The sequence below is a fragment of the Nicotiana tomentosiformis genome, chromosome 5, assembly GCF_000390325.3.
Source record: "Nicotiana tomentosiformis chromosome 5, ASM39032v3, whole genome shotgun sequence".
Classification (NCBI taxonomy): domain Eukaryota; kingdom Viridiplantae; phylum Streptophyta; class Magnoliopsida; order Solanales; family Solanaceae; genus Nicotiana; species Nicotiana tomentosiformis.
The window spans coordinates 22,493,729-22,515,632 of record NC_090816.1 but is presented as its reverse complement, the minus strand read 5'-3'; the positions used below and the strand labels follow the sequence as shown (position 1 = coordinate 22,515,632).

Genomic DNA, 21,904 nt, shown 5'->3' with positions numbered 1-21,904 from the left:
GACTTGTATATCAAACTTCACGTCCACGCCCGTTTCATAAGTCGCGTTAATGAACTTACACTCCAAGTACTATATTTTGGTCCTGATGACCTTAAAACCTAGTGTATCTCCAAACCGTCAGCATCGCGTTAACCCCGCCCCGCGTCTTGTCAATCAATACTACGTTATATGAAATAACATGCACCATGACACCTCCTCTTGAATATGATGTGTAAGCACGTTCGTCGCCAAAGGCAAATAAAAACGCGATAAGAGCTAATCGCTGGTGTTACCCATCACGACTGGAAAGTGTTTCGAGTCTCCTCCCTTGTTCTTACCCCAGGTCATAACTCGATCATACTTGTCCTTAATCACCTTAGTTTATGCTACACGCACACCTCTAGCCTTCAAACATCTTTATGGAACCTCCCTCGGTGTCGTATGCATTTTTTAGGTCTATGAACACCATATTCAAATCCCTCATCCTCTCCCTATACCGCTCCACTAATCTCCTCACAAGGTGAGTAGTTTTTGTAGCCGATCTCCCTTAACATGAATCTGAATAGGCTGTGTTAGTAATATTGAGATTCGTAATGCTGGAATAATTTCTTATCGACTGTTTGTTGTAGTTTACTATTAAATAATTTGAAAGGACAATTTTATCTCTATACATGCTTATCCATGTATTAAAAGCTATGGTATTGCTAATGCCATAATTTTTCCATGTATAAAAGTGATACTGATAGGTTGAAAATCATTACCAAATAAGAAATTAATAATACCAAAACTAATACATATATTATTTTTCCGTGTACATCCTACCAAACTACCCTAAGAATAAGCAAATATTCTCGTGACAACTTTTCATCAGGATTCTTTCTTAAAAGAACTTACTAGTATTAGATTTTCATATAAAAGAAAGTTAAGCTAAACAAATTTAGGAGTCGTTTGGCCATAAATTTTATTCACTTTTTTCTCGGAATAAAAATTTACTTTATTTTAAAATCAATATTTGATTATAAAATGTTCAAATCCAATCTAGAGTTGAATTCCAAATTTAGAAAAGTGCTCTAAACTTATTTTTTCAACTCCATTTTTATAAATTTCAAATAAAATATTCTTTTCTCTCATTTGCAAAAAGTATAACCAAACGCAACTTCATTTAAAATTCCAGCTTCATAAATTTTAAATAAAGTAAAAATTATTTAGGATTTATGGACAAATGCCTACTTAGATTCGTGATTAAAATTTCAAATTATGAAACAGCTAAACTATAAAAACTTTACAAACTTTGATTATTGTCTAAATAGCTATCATTAAGACTTTGTGCACTTCGCCAGACCCAAGGACACAAACCTTGGCCAAACCCCCAATCACGACCCGAATAAGTCAATCGGGTTGGGAGTTTTCCGACTAAAATCAAGTCACGCATAAATACACACAACTCATCTGAAAAATTTCTATTTCAATCTCCATAATTTTTCTTTACCGACGGACGTTCATACATCAAAAATCTCTTCTCTGCATTGAATACTATCTGTTCTTCAATCTGAATAATTTTACTTCTTTCTCTTCCCAATCAATCCATATTTGTTGTATTTCTCCTTTTTCTTATATCTATTCTCTTTTTTTTCTTCTCCTTTTTGTTTTATTTTTTCTCAATTTGTTGCTGCTTTATTCGAGGCTGATTGTAACCACGTTCCTTGAAGGCTCAAGCTGTTGAATTATTCAGATTTCGGTTAGTCCTTTTATTTTCCTTTTTTGTATATATTAAATTTCTTAGAATATTAGGTTGCAATTCCAGTCCCAGCCAGGTTCTTCTTTTTTGAACCTGTGAGTTGTGGAAAATAACATTAGAATATTACACTTGAAATTTGAACCTGTGAGCTAAAAGTTTTTTAATCATTTTGCCCCTACACTAGAATTTTACCTTAAGACAAGAGATTCAACAGTTTATATATATCCAAAAAAATTCCTTTTTTTCTCTTGTTGCGCAATATAATTTCCAATAAAATTGGATCCCCTCGGCTTTACATAGCTTTGCCCTGAGGCGAATGCAGCCTTATAGTACTCGTTCTTTCGATGCAGTGTATAAATTTGTGTATAAAAGTTCACTAATGTTGCAACAAATAGTAGGTCTGTACCCATATTTTAAAATATAATAGGTTCAATACTAAAAACCTTAAAGACTGAACCCTTAGAGTTTTAATTTTGGATCCGCCTGGTCTGCCCCTGGGTGAGCATGTAAATAGTTCGGGATAGAATTTAGGAAAGGACACCTTTAGAGGATTGGAACCGTGCACCAGTGACACAGGTAGATGGATATATGTAGGTGGATATGTGAACATTAGGCTGCAATTCCAGTCCTAGTTAGTTTCTTTTTTTCTGCAATATATCTTTTGGAGTGATGGGTGGGCTGGTAAATAGTCGGGATGGAAGTGCAGAAAAGAAAACTTTTGTGGGATTTGAACCACCTGCGATGTAAATAAGTAGAGTTGTAACCATTAGGTTGCAATTCAAATCTTAGCTAGTTGTGTTCTGTTTATTGTTTATTTTTTTCGGGTTTTGTCATAAATGTATGTCTGAATGCGATTTTTTTTGTTTAAGCAGGATGCTAATGAGAGGATGATGAATCAAGGAAGCACTACTAACACGATGGCCACTTTGGATCCCAGTCCACAGGAGGTAACCACCCGAATTTTGCTTTCTTTTCTCTTATTCAAACTTTCAGACCCCATTTATGGGATCAAACTGGATTTGTTGTTGTCTCTTATTCAAACTTTGTTTCTGAAAGATGTATATTGTTATGGCCCATATATTTTTTTCCTTGTCGCATATTCTTGTTTTTTTGGCTTTATGCATACTTAGCATATGTGATGATTTTGTCAAAATGAACGCTAAGATAATGGCGGGATGAGGCCGATGGAATTAAACTTTTTGTTTTTCTTTTTCCTTTTTTGTTAGATAAGTGAGTTTTTTGGTTGTCCTGCTATTGTTTTTCCTTTTTGATATTATTTATATATTTATTCCATCCATACCAAATATAATTGTGGTGTTAGGAATATGAGGGTAAACACAGTGGCAGATGCCGAACTTAGGCACCTTTGGTTTCAAGTTGAAGAGTGAGTTCTAAAATGTTTATCTAACTCTATATTTTTCACACACTTATAGGGTTCTACCAAACCCGCAAACCCGTACTTGGATCTGCCACGGGTAAATACATCTAAAAGCTCTTTTTAATTTGGACATCAATTCAGAATATTTGAAGTAAAATTTTGTATTAAAAAACTATAAGAAGTACTAGAAATCACAATCATCTGTTTTTCTTTTAAATTTATGGAAAGGTAAAGATTTTATTAAAAAAAGTACCAAAAAGGTAGTGAGAGAATACATAAAAAAAGTACCAAAAAGATAGTGAGAGAATACATAAAAAAAGAGCACATCCTCCTACAGGTGGAAAAAAAAATTCCTACTATTAGAGTGTGGAAGATCTATTAGACGAAGATATGAAAAAAAACCCTATAGGCTGAAGGAGTACGGAAGGTCTAGCAAAGAGTCAAAATCGGATACAATACTCTTCCTGCCCACATATAGAGACTATTTAAAAACCTAAATTGTTTAAATACTTCATAGTTAAAGTACTTAAGATTGTTCAAAAAGATCATAATTAAAGAAAAAGTTGTTTCGCTTCTCGCATGGTACCATTCTGGATTAGTCGGGCCAGCGTGTTCCACACATTCTTGATAATTAAACCAACAAAAAAAGCATTGCCGTTTTTTGGGGATTGAGAGAGTATATATCTGTTCTGATAACCTCAGGAGTTTGTAAATTTAGCCCGATACATAATTAGTAGGTAGGAGAAAGTAAGTGCAAGAAACTAACTAAGAAGAAAGTATATGAAACTTAGGAGAAAGTATAAGAAACCAATTTAGGAGAAAGTAAGTGTAACAGGTAAGGTTTTACCGTTTTAGTGCAGAGTAGGTGCCATCTGTTATAGCTTTGGTATCACGTTGGAGATTTCTGGGTTCCTTTGATGGGACCAAAGAGGCTTATGGGAGGTTTATTCTTTGAAAAGCCAATTACTTCATATGAAGAATTTTTTTTGGGTAGGATTGATGTTTGACATGCTCATGCCGGCCTTAGATTTTAGCTCACTTGCATAAATACTCTTTGTCTTTTTCTTTTTGAAATGTATATACAACTTTAATAGTTACTACTGAGATACGGAAAGGTAAGAATTCCTGATGTAGCTACGAAAAGTCACTCAAGAATCTCTGATACTGAAGTGATGTTATTGACTGTCTTGTGCTGGTGGTGTTTGGAAGTAATAAATCAAGAAGCCTTGTCTGTTTAACCATCAGTATAAGTATGAAAGGCAATACTATATTTGGTAAATTGGTGTGGCATGTTGATGTTTAAGTTGCTGGTTGTGGACATTATTGTGAAACAAGTGTAAATAGATCTTGTTAAGGTCATGTTTGATGCAAGACTATTGACTATCTTTATGTTGAGAAACTGGTTCCTATGAGCCACAACTGTGTGCATAAAAGTCTGTTAAGCTGTAAGCTAGTTTGCTCTTGCCTTTTATGGATAGGGCATTCACTACATGTATAATTTCTGGTCATTGTGCATCTTGTGATAAAAGTTTGCTCCACTTGAATGGTGAAAGCATTTAATGCTTCTCTTCATTCCCGGCCACTAAAGCTCGTTTAACGTGCTTATATTTACTATTCTTCCTGAACTGTATTGTGTACCTCTCTTGTTGTACTTTGTTCCACAGTATTTTCAGGATAGGTGGGTTGATTTCTCGTTATATGACTGGAATCCTTTTTCTCCTTTATAGAATCATCAGGTTGTCGATGCAAACCAACATCACATGTCTTCATATTACGCCGCTCCAAATTCTATAGTCACACCATGGGCTCATAGTGCAGATAGCTACGCCAGAGAAAATGGAGTTCTCTCACATTCTGGTTATGATCATGACCAACGAGCTGTGCCGCCTTCAAGGAATGTTCAAGATGGATTGAATGTTGCAACTAGTGCTACTACACCAAGTTCCGGTGACACAAATGTACAGCAAGACTATAGTAGCTATGCCACCTATCAAAGTACTGATCCTTATGGCTACAGCAATACAGGATATGCTGCTTATTATAGTGGCTATCAACAGCAATCTAATCAATCATATTCTCAGCCATCAGTTGCATATCAAAATACAGGTGATAATGGCTATCAACAGCAATCTAATCAATCATATTCTCAGCCATCAGGAGCATATCAAAATACAGGTGATAATGGCTATCAACAGCAATCTAATCAATCATATTCTCAGCCACAGGGAGCATATCAAAATACAGGTGCTCCTTATCAGCCCCTTTCCTCATTTCAGAATACTGGGTCTTATGCTGGGCCTGCAAGTTATTCAAGCACTTACTACAATCCTGGTGATTACCAGACATCTGGAGGTTACACAAGTGGTGCTTACAATAACCAGACCAACGTATGGCACGAAGGGCAATATGCGGCATACACTTCCCATCAGTATCCCAGCTACAGTTCTGATACGAATGCCGCATACAGTTCGACCACAGCCCCTGCAGCTTCACAGTATCAGCAACAGTACAAGCAATGGGCCGAATATTACAACCCTACACAAAATGATGTCACCTGTGCTCCTGGAACAGAAAATATTTCTGTTTCTAATGTATCCAGTCTGAGTTGCCCCGTCCCTGCTGGATACTCAGCTTCAGGCGTCCAAGCCTCGGCATCTTATGCTCCACCTGGCAAGCCAGAACCTGGTTTGTCCGCATCGGCTGCGGTGCAGGTTTTTCCTTTACATGCAATTCACAAATAAGTTGCTGTCTGTACTCAGTGTTAGATTACTTAACTTTTATGCAGGCCTAGAGACTCCTATTTGAATACCTGTCGTCATGTAATTCACATATAAATTCAAAACTGGTGTGTTAGCAGCCTAAGAGATGGGAAACATGGATGATAAAGCATGTATCATGCTCATATAAATATTAGGATTCTTGCATCTAGTAAGTAAATTTGGAAATATCAGTAGGATTTTCCTGAGTCATTCAAGGCACCATGGGTGTCTCAACTAAACTAATGCAGAAAATGTGAGTCTACTGAATGTGTCTCTGATTGATGGGTGTACTTCACAAGTGCCCCTATGAAGTGGTGCCTTAGAAAATTATGAACTCGACATTAAGGAAGATTACATGCTAGCACGTTGAAATGTCAAACTTGACAGTTGAAACTTTTCTTCTTCTTTTCCCCCCTTTCTAATCCATATATATACTTAACTTGACAAGGCTAAAACTATTGTATTTTCTATTAATGTTTCCATGTTGAAATTATATGTTTTTTCTGAACTGGTAGGTAAGTATATTATAGAATAAACAGCAAAGCACTAAGAAAGTGCTTTGGTAGGTACAAGGAAAACACCTGTGCAATAACAAAAAGAGGGTTACCTATCTATGCAGAAATCGATTCCTGAGTGAATTGATGAAACCTAACATACTGTTTTCATCCTTTACATCCTATGAGTAGCACCAAAAAGCAAAAAACCAAAGACGTTTGTACTTTAACATTAGTATAGAGAAAGCTTTCCCTTCAAAACACCTAGCATTTCTTTCAGTCAACAAAACCCAACAGATACAAGCTGGCACTGTAACCCACAGATTTCTTGCTGGTTTCCTGATCCCACTTTTGCCCCAAATGATCAACAGGTCTTTCACAGTGAAAGGCATGACCAAAGACAAGTTGAAAAGATTGAAAAAGAGATCCCCTAGTTGCCTTGCCATTGTGTAATGCACAAAGAGATGGCTGCTGAACTTTCCTCGTTGCATAAGTAACATCTGTTGCAGATGTTCATTCCCCTTCTCTGTAAATTGCTTTGTGTCAGACAAGCATTGTAAGCTAACAACCACATAAAGCAGGATACCTTTTGAGGAGCTTTAGTTTTCCATATCATCTTCCAGGGCAAGTTGACTGTACTGTTCAGCACCTTGTTTAACTCACTGTAGCAAGAGCCTATTTGAAAAAACACCATTCTGTTGCCTCAGCCAGAGTAATTGATCAGCTTCATCAGTTAATAAAGCCATCTTATCCAGATCTTTTAGCAAGAGAGCCAATCTTGGAATTTCCCAATCACAACATGGTTTTCTAAAGTTGAAACACCAGCTATATAATTTTGGAATAATTAAATGTGAAAGTCCTCTAGTATAATTACAGAACGCTGCTTTCTAATTAATTAGTGATACAATCTTACATACCTAAGTGGATCACATTTTAGGTTAACATGCTATTTTAGTTTTTCTTTTGTTCCACAAGCTGCTAAAGATCTGGTAAGCAGTACCTGTATGCTCTTTTAACTCTGCTGTCTAAATATCATTTGTGTTTACTGTACCTTTGACAATCTGGATGTTCAACAACTTCTATCCTGTATTGTTGAGTGCCTACTATTCACCAGAAGAAGATATGTTATCTACTGTCATTGCAGTCAGCAGGGAGTCCCTCATTTTTTTTTGCTTTTCACTACTCAATACACTGAGAAAAGCCATTTCAAATTACTCTTCATTTCACGTTATGCAAACTTTGGAGTTCTTTTATTCGCCTGATGAACTCAACTATCAATGGTTTTTTGTCAGTCTCCTGCTGTAGGTGGCAGTGTTCATGATAGTTACTGGAAACATTGGGCTCCCTCTTTCCAAAATCAGCAGCCTGATCCAGTACAGTCTTATGGTCAAAAGCCTTTAGACGTGACCCCTTCTCATGACAATCTTCGTACTCAACAAAGTTCTTCATGTCCTCAAGGACCAAGCACACAATATCAGGCCTCTTATCAGATGCCCCATAGTTATCAGTCATCCTTGCCCACCGTACAGCAAACTGTTACATCAGCAGACACGAGCAGTGCAAGCAAACTACAGATTCCCACAAACCCTAGAATAACTCCAACTTTGACCATGGGATTAACAAAGCTGGATAAGCAAACCTATACAACTAATGCAGCGGCAAAACCTGCATACGTCAGCGTTTCCTTACCAAAAACTGTTGAAAAAGTATCATCTCATGCTGCTGATAATGCTCTCAAGGTCAGACACCTTTTCCTTGATCATTTTTTTTCACTTGCTTCTTGATAATCTTTCGTCATGCTGGTTAAGAATACAAAATGTAGATCAGTTAGAAGTTAACTGAGCTAGCGTCCCTCTCTGTTATATTTGTTTTAAGCTTCTCTTAGAATTGGTTAAGTGATAAATATAGATCAGTTTAGAAGTTAACTGAACTAGTGTCTCTTTCTGTTATATTTGTTGTAAGCTTCTGTTCAAATTGGTTAAGTGCCAAGTGACTTCTTATGATCTGTTCTCTCATATAACTTACCTAACTTTGTCTTCAAAAAGAATGATATGGTTCTAAGGAAATCCTTTTAATAGCAAATGATCCTATGTTTGACAAGAATGATATAGTACTAAGATAGACCTTTAAGTAGCCAACGAACCTCCGACAATCTATTATTTATCAAGTGCATTTGGTGAGTAACTTGTCAGAGCGTATTTGGTGAGCGGTATCATTTTATTAACACCAGCAAGATTAACTTAATTTATTACGCGTGTTCCATATATTCTTGGGTGCGTGTGCTTTTCCTAAGGGAGATTTTTGAAAAAGCTATGGGCAATATTGGCAGAATAGTTATGCAGAAAATATTTTGATAAACAGTGGATTGGTAGCTTGGGTGGTTGGTTGTGGATGCTTTGCTACAGATGAAGTTAAGGGCTTTTAAAAGCTCTCACTACCATTGGTGTAATAGGAGAACCTTTTGAGTTGTTCCAAATGCGTCGCCTATGGACAAGCTCATATATTTAATCCGGGAGAAAACAATTGCACTCGTAGCTTGGCTCTTTCAGTGGAAGATATATTTTATTTGATAATCATTTTCTTGGTAATCTAAACGTGTCTGTTATATATCCATTTATCTACAGATTGAGATAGTGAACAAATCTACTGAGATTTATGCAAGTTCTGGGTAAATATAAATCCTGTTATGGTAGAAGCTGGGCAAAGTTTTTCCCCGTTATAAATTTCGTTAAGTTCAAGTTTCAGGAGTAGGTTGGAGAATAGCGGAACTACTTTTTCCTGCTTGGCATCATTGCAGCTTTTGAAGTGGAAAACTACATGCTGGCTTGCTAAAGTTGTTAACTCAGTTAATAATTAATTGATTGGTCTATGCATGTTGGGCTTCTTGTAAATGCAGTGGTGTAAATACCATCTATTGTTGCGTATTTCTTTTTTTTCACTTATTATTATTATTAATATTTTATTATTTATATTTTGAAGTGTTGACCTATTTTATGCTTCTCAAGTTTAATGCTTTTGCTTATTTTATAGTTGTACTTTCTTAATTCTTAACTTTAATATTGTCATTCATATTGCAAATACAGCATTTCAGCTAATTAATTTCTTGCACAATCTTTTTTACCTTTTATCTTTGTATTAAGTTAGTCTAATTACTTACGCAAAGTATCTCAGTATTGGTAAGACTACTGTTTTTTTTGAACATCCAAGGAAGTTAATATTCTTGGCAGCTTTTTGCTATATGATACTTTGACGCTGCAATCTTCTATGTTGTTATGATTGATCATTCAAATGTTAGGTCTCATTGATGGAAGTTAGTTTAAGTACTCTTGCTTGTGTATTGTCTCCACACTATCTGGGAAACCTTGGTATTTTATTGTACTGGTGACTATTAGTTAGGATCATTGTGACATGTCGTAACGTGGTACTTGTTGCATTGCATCAAATGAGTAGTGGATTATCAATTTTCCTTGTGTAATCAACGTGATCTTTCTGTTGTCTGCAGCCTGATGCTTTTCCAAAATCACTTCGTGGTTATGTTGAAAGGGCTTTGGCTCGTTGCAAGGATGATGCTCAAATGGTGTCATCCCAAGCTGTCATGAAGGAGGTATCTTAGTGTATTTTTAAATTTTCTCTCTTGGTCCTTTTCCAGTTCCTGCCATGTAATACATTCTACACAGATAATTCTAGACTTATGAGTTTTCAGATTGTATATTCTCAGATAATAATGGTAGAACATAGAGCGAGGAGTGTCATTCAGCTAAAAAACAGAAGTGGTGTTGATGATGAAATTGCCGTAGAATTAAAAAGAATTCAAATTAGAGACATGAATACACATGTCTCTTCTCGTCTTTTTCGTTTTCTTGAGCCGAGGGTCTATCGGAAACAACCTCTCTACTCCATCAGGGTAGGGGTAAGGTCTGCGTACACACTACCCTCCCCAGACCCCTCACCTGTGGGATTTTACTGGGTTGTTGTTGTTTTTTAGCACTACATAGACATGACCTTTTCCCAAAATAAGGATTTTGAAGATGGTTAAAACATGATTTATTAGAGGTTTGACAGGCTGATTCAGCACATAAATACATTATTGGGATTTGAATGAAGACAAAGGTTCCTTGTGCTTTAGATACTGAAGTATGCCCTGTTAGATTGAAGTCCTCCCGTCTCTTTTAAGTTTGAGCCTTTGAAGGAACTATGTTTTAGTAGTTTTTCTAATGTTATACGGGCCCTCTTTTTATGTTTTCAACGGCCTCCTTATAGGAAAATTTCACCCTTTCTGTTACGTATCCCACCTCTTAGGGCTTCCGTTCCTTTATTGGGTACGGAGAGCCTAACTTTATGCTGTTTGTGCTTCTGAAGAGAATATTATGGTTATTCTGTCTGATAGCAATCTGCTTTCTTTCACCATCCACATCGACATTGTGTTCATTTGTTTCCAGTTGACATTCATTACTTAAACGGCATGTTCAGTCCTGTTCTCACAGCTTTGGATAAGGAAAAGTGATAAAAAAGTTTGAGTTATATGTCTTGGTGGGAGCATGTCTTGTGTCTTCCCACTTGATGACACCTAGAATTGAATTGCATAATGCGACCCAAGAAAATCCTTTATTCACATTTTGTTATGCTTTTCCTAATCTGACTTCTTGATATTATTGAGTAACGCTTGAGCTGTTTGCACTATAATGATATGTCGTTTTACCGAGTTCTGGTTCTTTGCCTTGTCTTTTTGTTACTTAAATGTACCATAATCTGCAGGTTATCAAAAAGGCAACTGCTGATGGTACACTTCATACGAGAGACTGGGACACTGAGCCTCTTTTCCCCATGCCCAGTGTGGATGCAGATAACAAGGAGTATGCTACCTCACTCTTCTCAAAACTGCTATGCAAACCATGTGCATGCACATGCTATGTGCTTACACGAATATCTAAATCTGTACAGTGCACGCGCGTGCGACTTACCAAAGTAGCTGTCATAGAGCATGAATGGACTAATTACTGCATCTTTTTGTGGGATGTGGACTAATCACAGTATCTTATCTCTGCATTTGAACTTCACCTAGCTTATGGTTGCTATCTTACCGCAATTGCTAAACGTAATAAGTTTTGCCGATAGTAGTTAGTATCAAACAGCATGTTCCTCTTTCTTTTACCATTTAAAATTTGTTTTTTGGCTGAAGTATTTGTTAACAGTCAAAAACGAAAAGCTTCAGCATATATAGTGTAGTTTCCCGGATTAGGGTACAAAATCGCGATCATGAGCCTTTTGCTGTTGATGCTAGTGGATTTGCTCTCATATTTATTTATCTTTGACCAAATTCAAGGGATTATTTGGATTTTATCTTTTTCTCTGCAGAAGAATAATATTCTCCGCTCCAGTTTCTTCATCTCCAACAAGTAAAAGAAGTCCTAGTAGGCGATACAAAAGTAGGTGGGAGCCTTTAGTAGAGGAGAAACCAACTGTTCAACCCGCATCAGTCACTCCTGATGCTTCTAAGTATGGGAGTTGGAACAGACAGGTATTGGTTTTCTGCCTTTGAAGAATTTTTTTTCCAGTTCTCTCTTTCTATTTTCACCAGCTTCAGCCTCTTGCCTTAAAAGAAGAAGCTAAGAGGTGGTCTAGGTTGTTGACTGGTTTATTTCTCAGCTCTAGGATTCTCCAGCTTCGTGAATCTACTTTCTGTTCTGGCCCATTCCCTGGTTTACTGATCCTGATTATTTTTGTCCCTTTTGTCTGGCGTATTGGCAAATCTGAATGTGCATAGTATCGGCCAAAAAAAAAGATGTTGAGTAGCAAGTAATGTTGAATATCATTACTTGCTACTCGACTTCAATGCCATCTTGTCCCTTTTATCATACTCTTATTGTGAATTGTGGCAGAGATTGGAAATTATATTATCCAAAGCCTATTTTCTTAGAATCCTCCATAATTCATGAAAAGACTATTCATTTTGTCCAGGTTTCTTAGAGCATATTAACGGTATGCTATTAAGTGAAATCTACCAGCGACTGCTTTTTGGGTTAGGTAGCATACTGTGTTTTTCTTCGCATTGCATGAACCAAAGGTCTGCGTACACACTACTCTCCCCAGACCCCACTTGTGGGAATACACTGGGTATGTTTGTTGTTGCATGAACCAAATGGACTTCATTATTAGGCAAGATCATTCTGGACCTATTACTGTGTTAATAGATGTTAAATTGTTGGTAAAGAAGGTACATAAATAGAACTCTGTCCTGACCTAATTAAGGTTTTCTGCATGAGCTTGGCACATCTGATACTGGTCTTTTTTGGCTTAGTGCTGCTTAAATTTGTAGCCTGGGGGTGTTTTAACCTGTTGGCTTCTGACAATTTGGCACTAGATCCATATGACCAAATAAAATGTCTCTCATTTGAGTGAGTTTGAACAGTTTTCAGGTGGAAAGTCAGATAACAAGGTGAATAATTCGAGTCATATGAAATTCTCTTTACCACAGCGGAAAACCCTCAAAACTGATGTCTTTAGGCCAGCTAAGAGGCAGTGTGTTGGTGACGGAATGGATACGGCAGATAATGGTGAGGCATCCAGTGATAGTGATAAGGAACGTAGTCAGTCGGCCCATAAGTCTGCTGCAGTAGCATTGACAGATACTCCAGAGGAAAGAAAGAGACGTGAAAACCGATCGAAGCGTTTTGAAAGAGGGCATGGAAGTCGAGTAGCAAGTAATGATATTCGATCCAGAAATGATGGAGCTGGAAATGTGTACGCAAGAAGGGCTACTGCTTTGGTGCTTAGCAGAAACATTGAGGAAAATGGTAACCATGCTGTCGAAGATATTGATTGGGATGCTCTTACTGTCAAAGGAACATGCCAGGAAATTGAGAAACGCTACTTGCGTCTTACTTCTGCACCAGATCCTGCAACGGTAGACTTGTTGATCCTTTCTGTCATTGCTGAGATTTAAGGGGAATGCATTATGTCTGTCAACACTCTTCACTTTGCAAGTGTTGATGATTTCTCAAATGTAATTCTGCTTTTGCAGGTGAGACCAGAAGAAGTCTTGGAAAAAGCGTTAAATATGGTTCAAAGCTCTCCCAAAAACTACCTTTACAAATGTGATCAGTTAAAATCAATACGCCAAGATCTTACAGTCCAACGCATACGCAATGAATTAACAGTCAAGGTATTTTCCTTATGCTCTTGCACATTACAAATGGAGCAAGTTATAAAATTTTTGTCATCATATACTCTGGCACTTTTAGGCTCTGAAGATATTTTCTGAAAATGATCTGTATGATCTTTTCATATTGTAGAAGTTGCATTGTTCTTTCTTGTTAATATCTTCTTCTTCTGCCTTCCGTTTCAGGTGTATGAAACACATGGTCGATTGGCAATAGAAGTTGGGGACTTGGCAGAGTATAATCAGGTATGTCCTTTCCGTGGTGGGAACATCTCAGAATTTGACATAACTTCTCAGAAGCTTCTTAATCTTTCTATGAAGCTTCTGGTAGGTTAACGTGTTTGAAAGTATTCCCACTCCATTTATGTTTTAGTTGGACTCTTCTTCATTTGATGTATTATTAGATGCTGGATCCTTTTCAAGTCAAATTTGTATACTAAGCTGTAGTATTTGGTCTTTAGTGAAATCCCTTACTGGGGCTTCCAGTCCAGAAGTTCAAGTATATCAGGGTGAATTGTTTTTGGCTCTCTGAGGATATAATTTATACTGCCTTTTCCCATGGTTCAAATCCTTTTATACACCTGCATTACATGCAAGGAAAGTTAAGCTGGTAAAATGCAATATGATTATTTGGTGGATTAAAAAAAATTATTTGGTGGTGTTGCCATTATATTTCTTACAGCCAATGATTCAGGGGGGCTGCTGGTATAAGAATGGTCCACTTCATGCCAAAAATAAATCCTTATATTGAATTATGTGTCCAGATACATAAATGACACTGTCTCACTTGGTGTTTGCTACTAACGTTGGGTCACTCCTTCCTGATGCTTTTGTACTTTGGCATTACTGGATTGGATGACTGCCTACAGTTTTCCCCGGTTTCACCTATATCCTAGTTCTTTTCTAGCTGGCAGATTCTTTCTGTTAGCATTCTACTTTCTTTGGTCATCATCAATAAGCAAAGCAGTAGTGTGTTGTGAGCAGTATATTTATATTATTAGTTGGTTATTTATTTTGATTAAAGAGATGTAGATGTTCCCCATCTCCTCCCTGAGATCATTTGGTGGTGTTGAAAAGTTGTTTCTGAACTATCCCCTTGAGTTGTTTTTTAAACTTTTCAGTCTTTTTCTTGTTTTAAATGAGTGTGCATGCTGGAGCAACTGCAATTTTAAATTGCATTTTAAACGTGCAATTTGTTGCAAAGACATCATTGGCATATCTGCTTCAATGTTACTTTTGGACTTACTCTCTTAGTTCTGGTATATGCAGTGTCAGTCACAGCTAAAAACACTTTATGCAGAAGGAATCAAGGGATGCGATATGGAATTTGCAGCATATAATTTACTCTGTGTGATTTTGCACTCTAGTAACAACAGAGATCTGCCATTAGCAATGTCTAGGTTAGTCAACTGCTTACTGTACTGCCATTCTTGCATACTTTTTTGGGGAACTTCTGCAACACACTTGTTCTGCCGCTTATTTCTCTGCTTCCAGTCTCTTCTGTTATTTTGTTCATTAGCACCAAGAGTATTCTCTCAGTTCCTCTGATTAGTCCTTTTCAGCTATCCTTTGTCTACTTTCTTGGGCATCTGCAATACAAAAAAAAAAAAAAAGAGGAAGAAGAAATCTGGTTAGATTTGCGTGTTACATAATCTCATTGGTGACTTTCTGCAACTTTAAGGATGATTGTGAGGTTAAATTGCAGCAGACACATGTAGTTGACAAATCCTCTATGATATTTTCCTTCTAGTTATGACTTAGCTGTGCGACATGCTTTGCCAATGTGAATCACCAACTCATATTTTTAGCTAGTTATGAGTCTGCATTGAAGATTATTCACTGGCAATCAAAATCATGCACTTCAATCCCTGCCTCTGAAAGTATACCTTTTCACTCTTTGGCCTTAATATGCACATAAGCTTGTCAAAGTTAGACTAAATCGGAACAGATTAGCTCGTGTATAATTTAGGAGAAGAGTGTCTATTCCCCTGTTCATCTTAATTTGTTTCGTACCTTCAGTTATGTAAATAAAATGGACCGAAAAACGTAAAAAGGAAGACAGAAAACCAAAAGAAAGAAGAAGATAGAGGTTTGAGGTGGGAAGGGATTGGCTTTGGTGTTGGTGGTAGTGGGAAGGGGGTGGTGGAAGAAGACAGAAGAGAAAATGAGTGCGCAGAGAAGATGGAAAGGTGGTTTCCGAAATGACCTACAAAAAAAAGGGCATCAAGCTATGTTTAAGTTGGATGGAAATCTCAAATGCCACAATTTAGTCCATAATTTTATGGAGTTTATTTGTATATTGCAAAAGGTGACATAGTGCCACAGAGCGAAATTGAATGGTGGTTTTTCTATGGCGTAAATACCATTTCTTTGTCTTGACTCATAGTATAGTTGGCCATCCTGTCAAATTTTCATACACCTGGGTGCTGGTAGCTTGAGAAAATCTGCTCAAAACATGGTTAGAACTTACTGGATATCCCCTCTTATCAAATGTGGAATGTTAAAGTATTTTGTTGTGCATTTTTCTTTTCCAGATTACCAGCAGAGGCCAGAGAGAACGAAGCTGTCAAACATGCTTTATCAGTTCGAGCAGCTGTGTCCTCTGGAAACTATGTTGCCTTTTTCAGATTATACAAGACAGCTCCTAACCTTAACACTTGTCTTATGGGTGTGTTTTGTTCTGAATGGTGCAAATTTAGCTACTGCATTAATAATGCTAAAATTTGATGATGTATACTTGTTCTTTGCAGATTTATATGCTGAAAAAATACGATATGCGGCTGTTAGATGTATGTCTCATTCATATCGTCCTACTGTTCCGGTCACCTACATTGCTCAGGTTTTAGGCTTCACAAGTGTCTTATTGACAACTGAAGAAAGTGAGGACGCAGATGGGGTGGAGGATTGTATGGAATGGCTGAAAGCCCATGGTGCATGCCTCACTTCCGATAATTCTGGAGAGATGCAGTTTGATGCAAAGGTGCGTTTGCTTCCTGATTTATATGGATCTAATGCAAACTGCTCTACAAGGATGTGTGGATAGGTGATGACTGAAAGAAATAGTAAACAAGGGAAATTCCCTAAGAAAATAAGAATAGAGTCAGAAGAAGAGATAGAAAGATATGATCTAGGAACCAAATTGATAGAAATAGGCCACAATTAGTATATAAACTAATTACATCGTAATTACGTAGCGATTGATCCAAAGATATCAAAGATAAAGGAAGAAGATCTATACCTTCAATGGCACCCCAAGGAGTTCTTCAAGCATCCAAAAGGTCTTTACAGAGCCTCACATAAACGTATCACCAAAAATAGGTAAAAACCCTACATTACTCAAACTTATACTATTACCTAAACAATGGTCTTGGGCCCAAGTCCAAGTACTTAACATAACTAAAGTAGTCATGGGGCATGTAGTAGAACCACCATGTTTGAGACATCACGGAAATTCTATGGTTAAGTCGGTGTCAATGTGGTCAACACTGGTCAACCCAAACTTGGTCAACTCTTGATCAACCCTCTGTAAAGCCTTCCGGTCTTCTTAATGATGTAAGTTCATGGTCATGTTGTCGTCAATAGGGCACATGTCGCAAGGTCGAAACCTGCCATTGACAAGGAGTCAGGTACTTTTGTTAGAATAGAGGGATGGGCTCATACTCTCCCTAGTTTCGAACCTGTTGGCCAACTGGGGTTGGGCCAGCTTAGTCACTGGGGATTTCTTGGTCATGAAATAAAAAGAATTAAAAAAAAAGAATCTGAAACACCTGAGGATCGCTCCTAACCGGTTCATGAAGTTCAGGTTCCTTTCTCCTTTCTGTTTGAGACTTGCAATATGAATACGAATTCTTGAACTTTGACTTCCACAGTATCTATCTGTAGGTGTTCTACTTCATTGTTCTCAGCGACATTGTCTTGATTGTTTTAACTTCATGAGCTCGATTTTTCTTGTGTTGTTTCCATCATGTATAAATGGTGTCAACCCTATTCCTTTGCTCCTCTTACTCTGCTATTCCAGAATAATTCTTTTCTCAATGATTATTTAGAATTACATTTCTTTCTTAACAACTGTTTTTGTAGATTATTTACCCCCAAAAAACTGTTTATCTATATGTGATGATCTGCGGTCATTATTTTAGCATCTTAACTTGGTCCAATCTCTGTGCATTCTTTTTGGTTTAACTCTTTTTTTTTGTTTTCTTCCCCAAAATGTTATATGCTGATGGTTCATTTGTTCCTAAATGCGCAGGCATCTGTGTCAAGTCTCTACATGCCTGAACCTGAAGATGCTGTGTCACATGGAGATGCCAGTCTCGCAGTTAATGATTTTTTGACACGAAATCCGGTATAGGAAACCTCGTTCTCTTGCTGATAATGGTGGGGATCCAATACTAGGAGAGTGCTTCTGCTCCAGATAGATGGCGGAAGTAACTCAAGTTCTAAGTATTCATACGGGGAACTCGACAAGGTTCGTTGCATTATTACAATACTGAGTTGGATAAACTGTAAATCATGTATGCAAGCAACTGTTTCTACTGGTGTGGGGGTGTATCAGTAGCGGCTCGATCCTGTGGTTTAATCTCTGATTGGAGAGTTCTTGATTCTTTTCATGGATACAGCTAATACATAGAGATAGAGGGACCATAATCATAAGCAACAGCTACCTGTACTGTAGTTTGGATCCAGAGTAGATGTAGTTGCTTACCTAGCCTGCAGTTGTAAGATAGCCGATTCAATATTTCGCCAATTTTGTTGATACGACTTGTTGGAATTTGGCAACCTTAATAATACCACTTTATATTATTCATGCCTTTTTCTATTGACCAGTTTTTACGTTTACATTGTTCATATTTGCATAGGTTGTGATGCCACTGAGAACTTCCTCTTCATGTGTTTATACCCTGATATGAGTGAAACTTCTCTTTGATATGTATTTATTTAATGGAAATGAAATCATATAAGTTGATGATACCGTCTTTCCAGATATATCTTCTGAATTTTTTTTTGTTTCTTCTATCATCAGTTAATTACTGTAAGGGATATAAGAAGCAGAATTCTGGGCTACATGGTAATAGTAGAAAAGGTGAGTTTATGGGACTGAGTAACAGAGAGGAACCAACCACCAAGTGGTGTGGCGGGATGGTTAACGACCCTTAACCAGAGCTCTCGGGTTTGAGCTTTGGGAATTGAGCACTACTTGGTAGGGAGTGTTTGTGCTACTGAGCTTGGGATATCGGATATTAGAGTAAAATTCTCAAAATTAAACCTAAAAGATATGTAGAGGAAGCAAACAAGTAAAACTACACCTCCAAAAAAGAGACAGAAGAAAAGAAAAAAATGAATAAAATCCTGCAATTCTTAATTGGCCGGTAAAAGTGGAGATGACTTTAGGTGTATCAACATATTTGCTCCCTTTGATTGATATAGGTAGATTTGGTCACGAATTCACTTGCTTTACCTAAAAATGAATGTGTATGCATGTGGTACTAGATTTTACCCTTTTCTGTTTCTCTATTTCTTTTGGTTCTCTTGGTTTCTATTTTGGCTCTTTATACATAACTGGTCAGCAACATTTTCTGCCTTATGGGCAGCACAAGGAGTGAATACATCACACAAAGTTTTTGACTATGTATGGTGCTTGCTTGTGAAGTGTCTGAAGTTTGTTTAATGTCTCTCACATTAGGAGAAGGGAAACAAGAAAAAGAAGATGAAATATTATGGAATGAAATCATCTCCAGTTTAATAAAGTAAAAACAGAGGCGAATCCATGATTTTAAACCAGCGAGTGTAAAGTAACACATTGGACGCATCGCTCTTCTATAACAATGGATGCACTTAAGATACTCGTATACTTTTAACAGTTTTCAACTATACACAGAGGCGGATGTAGGATTTTTAGAACAAGGGTACACCATCAATAAAAAGAAGGAAAAAAAAGTTCTAAGTGGAAATCAATCCTTGATCCTTTGGGTTATTAATTCAACACCCAACCAAGTGCACAATTCAGCCTTTTTGGAGCATAGGCGCCATCAAGTTATATTTGATCAATTCTAGGAAATATGTGGAAATATGTACATAAAATACTTAATTTGGCAGAATGACCATGAGTGCACGTGCACAATTAATAAAGCATTAAATCCGCCCATGTGGATCCATGACTTAAATTTTATGGTTTCAACCTTTAAGACTCTTACATTGAACCCATTATATTTTTAAACTTATGAGTTCATACCTACTATTTGTTACAATTTTAATGAATTTTTACACATAAATTTATACTCTACGTCGAAAGTTATGGGTTCAGATGAATCCGACGCCACTACTCTATATCTGCCCTTGTATGTACTGTAACTCGAGCTTGGAGCATCGGGTGCGCCAGCACCGGCTGCTGAAGGCATAAGTCTGCCCTCGAGTAAAATTCAAAAAATCAAACAAGTCAAAATACACCTTCAAAATGTGAAAATCCTCAACTTTACACTAGTGAAATTGCCAAGGACAAAAGGCCAAGAGTTATAAGGAGTAGAGAATCCAATCCAACATGATTGGACAATGCAAAACTAGGAACAACTGAGGGATTATTGCTCTTAGAAGAAGGAAAAGAGGCCCCTGCTTCTGCTTCTGGTGCTGCAGCTGCAGCTGGTGATGCTGCAATGTCATTCTCTACATTTGCATGAAGTTTCATTCCTCCAAGACAATGTAGCCTATTCCCACTAACAAAATATCTGTCCCCTGGCTTTGTCAATGGGAAAGATGTGTTCCCATTTTTACTCAAATCTAGCACGTTGCTCATGTTGCACCCCTCGAAATTCTCTTTCGTTACCTCAGACACACTATCGAACGACGAATATTGAAACACTGCAAAAAGGGAAAAATCCATAAAACTAAGATCAAACGAAATTATTGATTATCAAATATTGAAAGAGTTTATGCTTTGTGTAGTACGACAAGTAACCCTCATAACGTTGGAAGTAGACTAATAACATTTCTTTTTATTTTTTTTAGTGGGGTGCGCCAGGCCCGTGCTGTAGTGCAATGCACAACCGACGCTCAAGAGCCCAAGGTAGCAAGCTACCTTAATGTATTCCCTCCAGGCCGTGCCAGAAACTATTTATATTCGGTAACCGAAAAAGTGTATAAAATTTATATATTTTTTGTATACAACATATAAAATGTATATATTTCATAATATAGGAAGTAGACTAATAACATTTTGATTTGATTTTTTATTTTTTATTTTTTTAGTTGGGTGCGCCAGGTCCGTGTTGTAGTGCAATGCATAGGCAACGCTCAAGAGCCCAAGATAGCAAGATACCTTGGACTCTCCGCCTTAAAAAAAATGAGTTAATATCGTGTGGGCCGATGACCCACATACCAGATATTAAACCGATAAGAACAGACTAATAACATGTTATGATTGGTTAAATTGCACAAATAGTATACAGTAAGTGTATACTAATTTAAACTCACGTTGAAATAGTATATAATGATACTTACCAAGAACATCACCAACATTGAATTTCTTTCCAACTAACCATGTATCAAGATCAGTACTAATATCCCAGCCAGAACTATCACCCACAATGTAGTTAGTAGCTGAACATGAAAATATAAGACTTAGAATCAAAATTACAAAAATTAGAAGTGGCTTTGCCATATTTGGAATAATATGAGAAGAATGATGAGAAAGGGGAACATATTCACACACACATATATACACTATATATTACAGGTGAACTTTAGTTAGATTACCTAATAAATAACTACATAAGATCATAAAGGCTTATTTACTTGAAATAATGTTATGGACTAATGTTATTTAGGTTTGAGTGGTTGAGAATAGATGAACTTGTTGGAAGGGTAGTTTAACACCTAACTCCAAATTCTTTCTTTTTGTCTTGACAATATAATGATGAACTCATCTGGTAAGGAAGCTATCAACCAAATAATGAATTTAGGAATTTTGATTTATACAGACTTAGAGCAACGATAAAGTTATTTTCGTGTGATCTATAAGTCATGAACCGAGCTATGGAATTAGCCACTGATACTTGCATCGGAATAGATTGGTACATCAAACCCTTTTGGGTGCGGGATGCTTCGTACACCGTTTTTTTTAACTTCATCGAGTTTGATAGTATCTAAATCCAAAATTTTAAGGTAAGTAACCAATTGATGAACGAACAGAAGATATTTTTGTTAAAATATATACTTTACTTATTTTCATTGAAATGCTATGCGGATTACTTGGTTGGTTACTTTTAAATTATGTAGTATAACTTCATCTTGTTGATTTAGATAATCTTATATATCCTAATTTAGCTCGCTTGATATCAAATGCTTGGAAATTCCTCTATTCAACTCTTTTCCTGCTTTTTGTTGCTGGATATCTCGTTTGTA

General features: G+C 36.9%; 2 protein-coding genes and 1 non-coding gene across 8 annotated transcripts; 1 reads left to right on the top strand and 2 right to left on the bottom strand.

Moving 5' to 3' along the window:
- The first annotated feature begins 1,367 nt into the window (after nt 1–1,367).
- Nucleotides 1,368–18,314, top strand: LOC104116970 (SAC3 family protein A). Of its 6 annotated transcripts, XR_011415968.1 has the most exons (15): nt 1,372–1,717; nt 2,590–2,664; nt 4,823–5,806; nt 7,641–8,087; nt 9,851–9,952; nt 11,104–11,201; nt 11,704–11,866; nt 12,758–13,252; nt 13,370–13,510; nt 13,694–13,753; nt 14,777–14,907; nt 16,042–16,175; nt 16,258–16,487; nt 16,702–16,825; nt 17,757–18,314. XR_011415968.1 is itself a non-coding variant. In XM_070202067.1 (14 exons), exons 2-14 carry the CDS (start codon nt 2,605–2,607, stop codon nt 17,856–17,858), a joined length of 3,141 nt encoding a protein of 1,046 aa, XP_070058168.1. In that variant the 5' UTR covers nt 1,375–1,717; nt 2,590–2,604; the 3' UTR covers nt 17,859–18,314. The 6 variants fall into 6 exon arrangements, 5 of the variants coding, with proteins under 5 accessions (XP_009626228.1, XP_070058168.1, XP_009626226.1 ...); XM_070202067.1 differs by lacking the exon at nt 16,702–16,825 and having other exon boundaries at nt 1,375–1,717; nt 4,823–5,800; XM_009627931.4 differs by lacking the exon at nt 16,702–16,825 and having other exon boundaries at nt 1,377–1,717.
- Nucleotides 18,315–19,934: 1,620 nt separating this feature from the next.
- Nucleotides 19,935–21,203, bottom strand: LOC104116969 (stellacyanin-like). Its single transcript, XM_009627930.4, has 2 exons — nt 21,002–21,203; nt 19,935–20,362 (listed from the first exon to the last, which is right to left on the bottom strand). The coding sequence occupies exons 1-2, from the start codon at nt 21,159–21,161 to the stop codon at nt 19,980–19,982; spliced, it is 543 nt and encodes a 180-aa protein (XP_009626225.1). The 5' UTR covers nt 21,162–21,203; the 3' UTR covers nt 19,935–19,979.
- On the bottom strand, nt 20,749–20,945 carry LOC117281657 (U2 spliceosomal RNA). The gene has a single exon (XR_004512280.1). It is a non-coding gene; the product is annotated as a U2 spliceosomal RNA (small nuclear RNA).
- Nucleotides 21,204–21,904: the final 701 nt, after the last annotated feature.

Bases quoted from the DNA above. Each gene is read 5' to 3' on its own strand.
- LOC104116970 (XM_009627931.4), top strand. From the start codon at position 2,605: ATGATGAATCAAGGAAGCACTACTAACACGATGGCCACTTTGGATCCC. The intron at 13,253-13,369 runs GTAGACTTGTTG...CTGCTTTTGCAG, and splicing joins CTGCACCAGATCCTGCAACG to GTGAGACCAGAAGAAGTCTT. The intron at 13,511-13,693 runs GTATTTTCCTTA...CTTCCGTTTCAG, and splicing joins GCAATGAATTAACAGTCAAG to GTGTATGAAACACATGGTCG.
- LOC104116969 (XM_009627930.4), bottom strand. From the start codon at position 21,161: ATGGCAAAGCCACTTCTAATTTTTGTAATTTTGATTCTAAGTCTTATA. The intron at 20,363-21,001 runs GTAAGTATCATT...CCCTTTTTGCAG, and splicing joins CAATGTTGGTGATGTTCTTG to TGTTTCAATATTCGTCGTTC.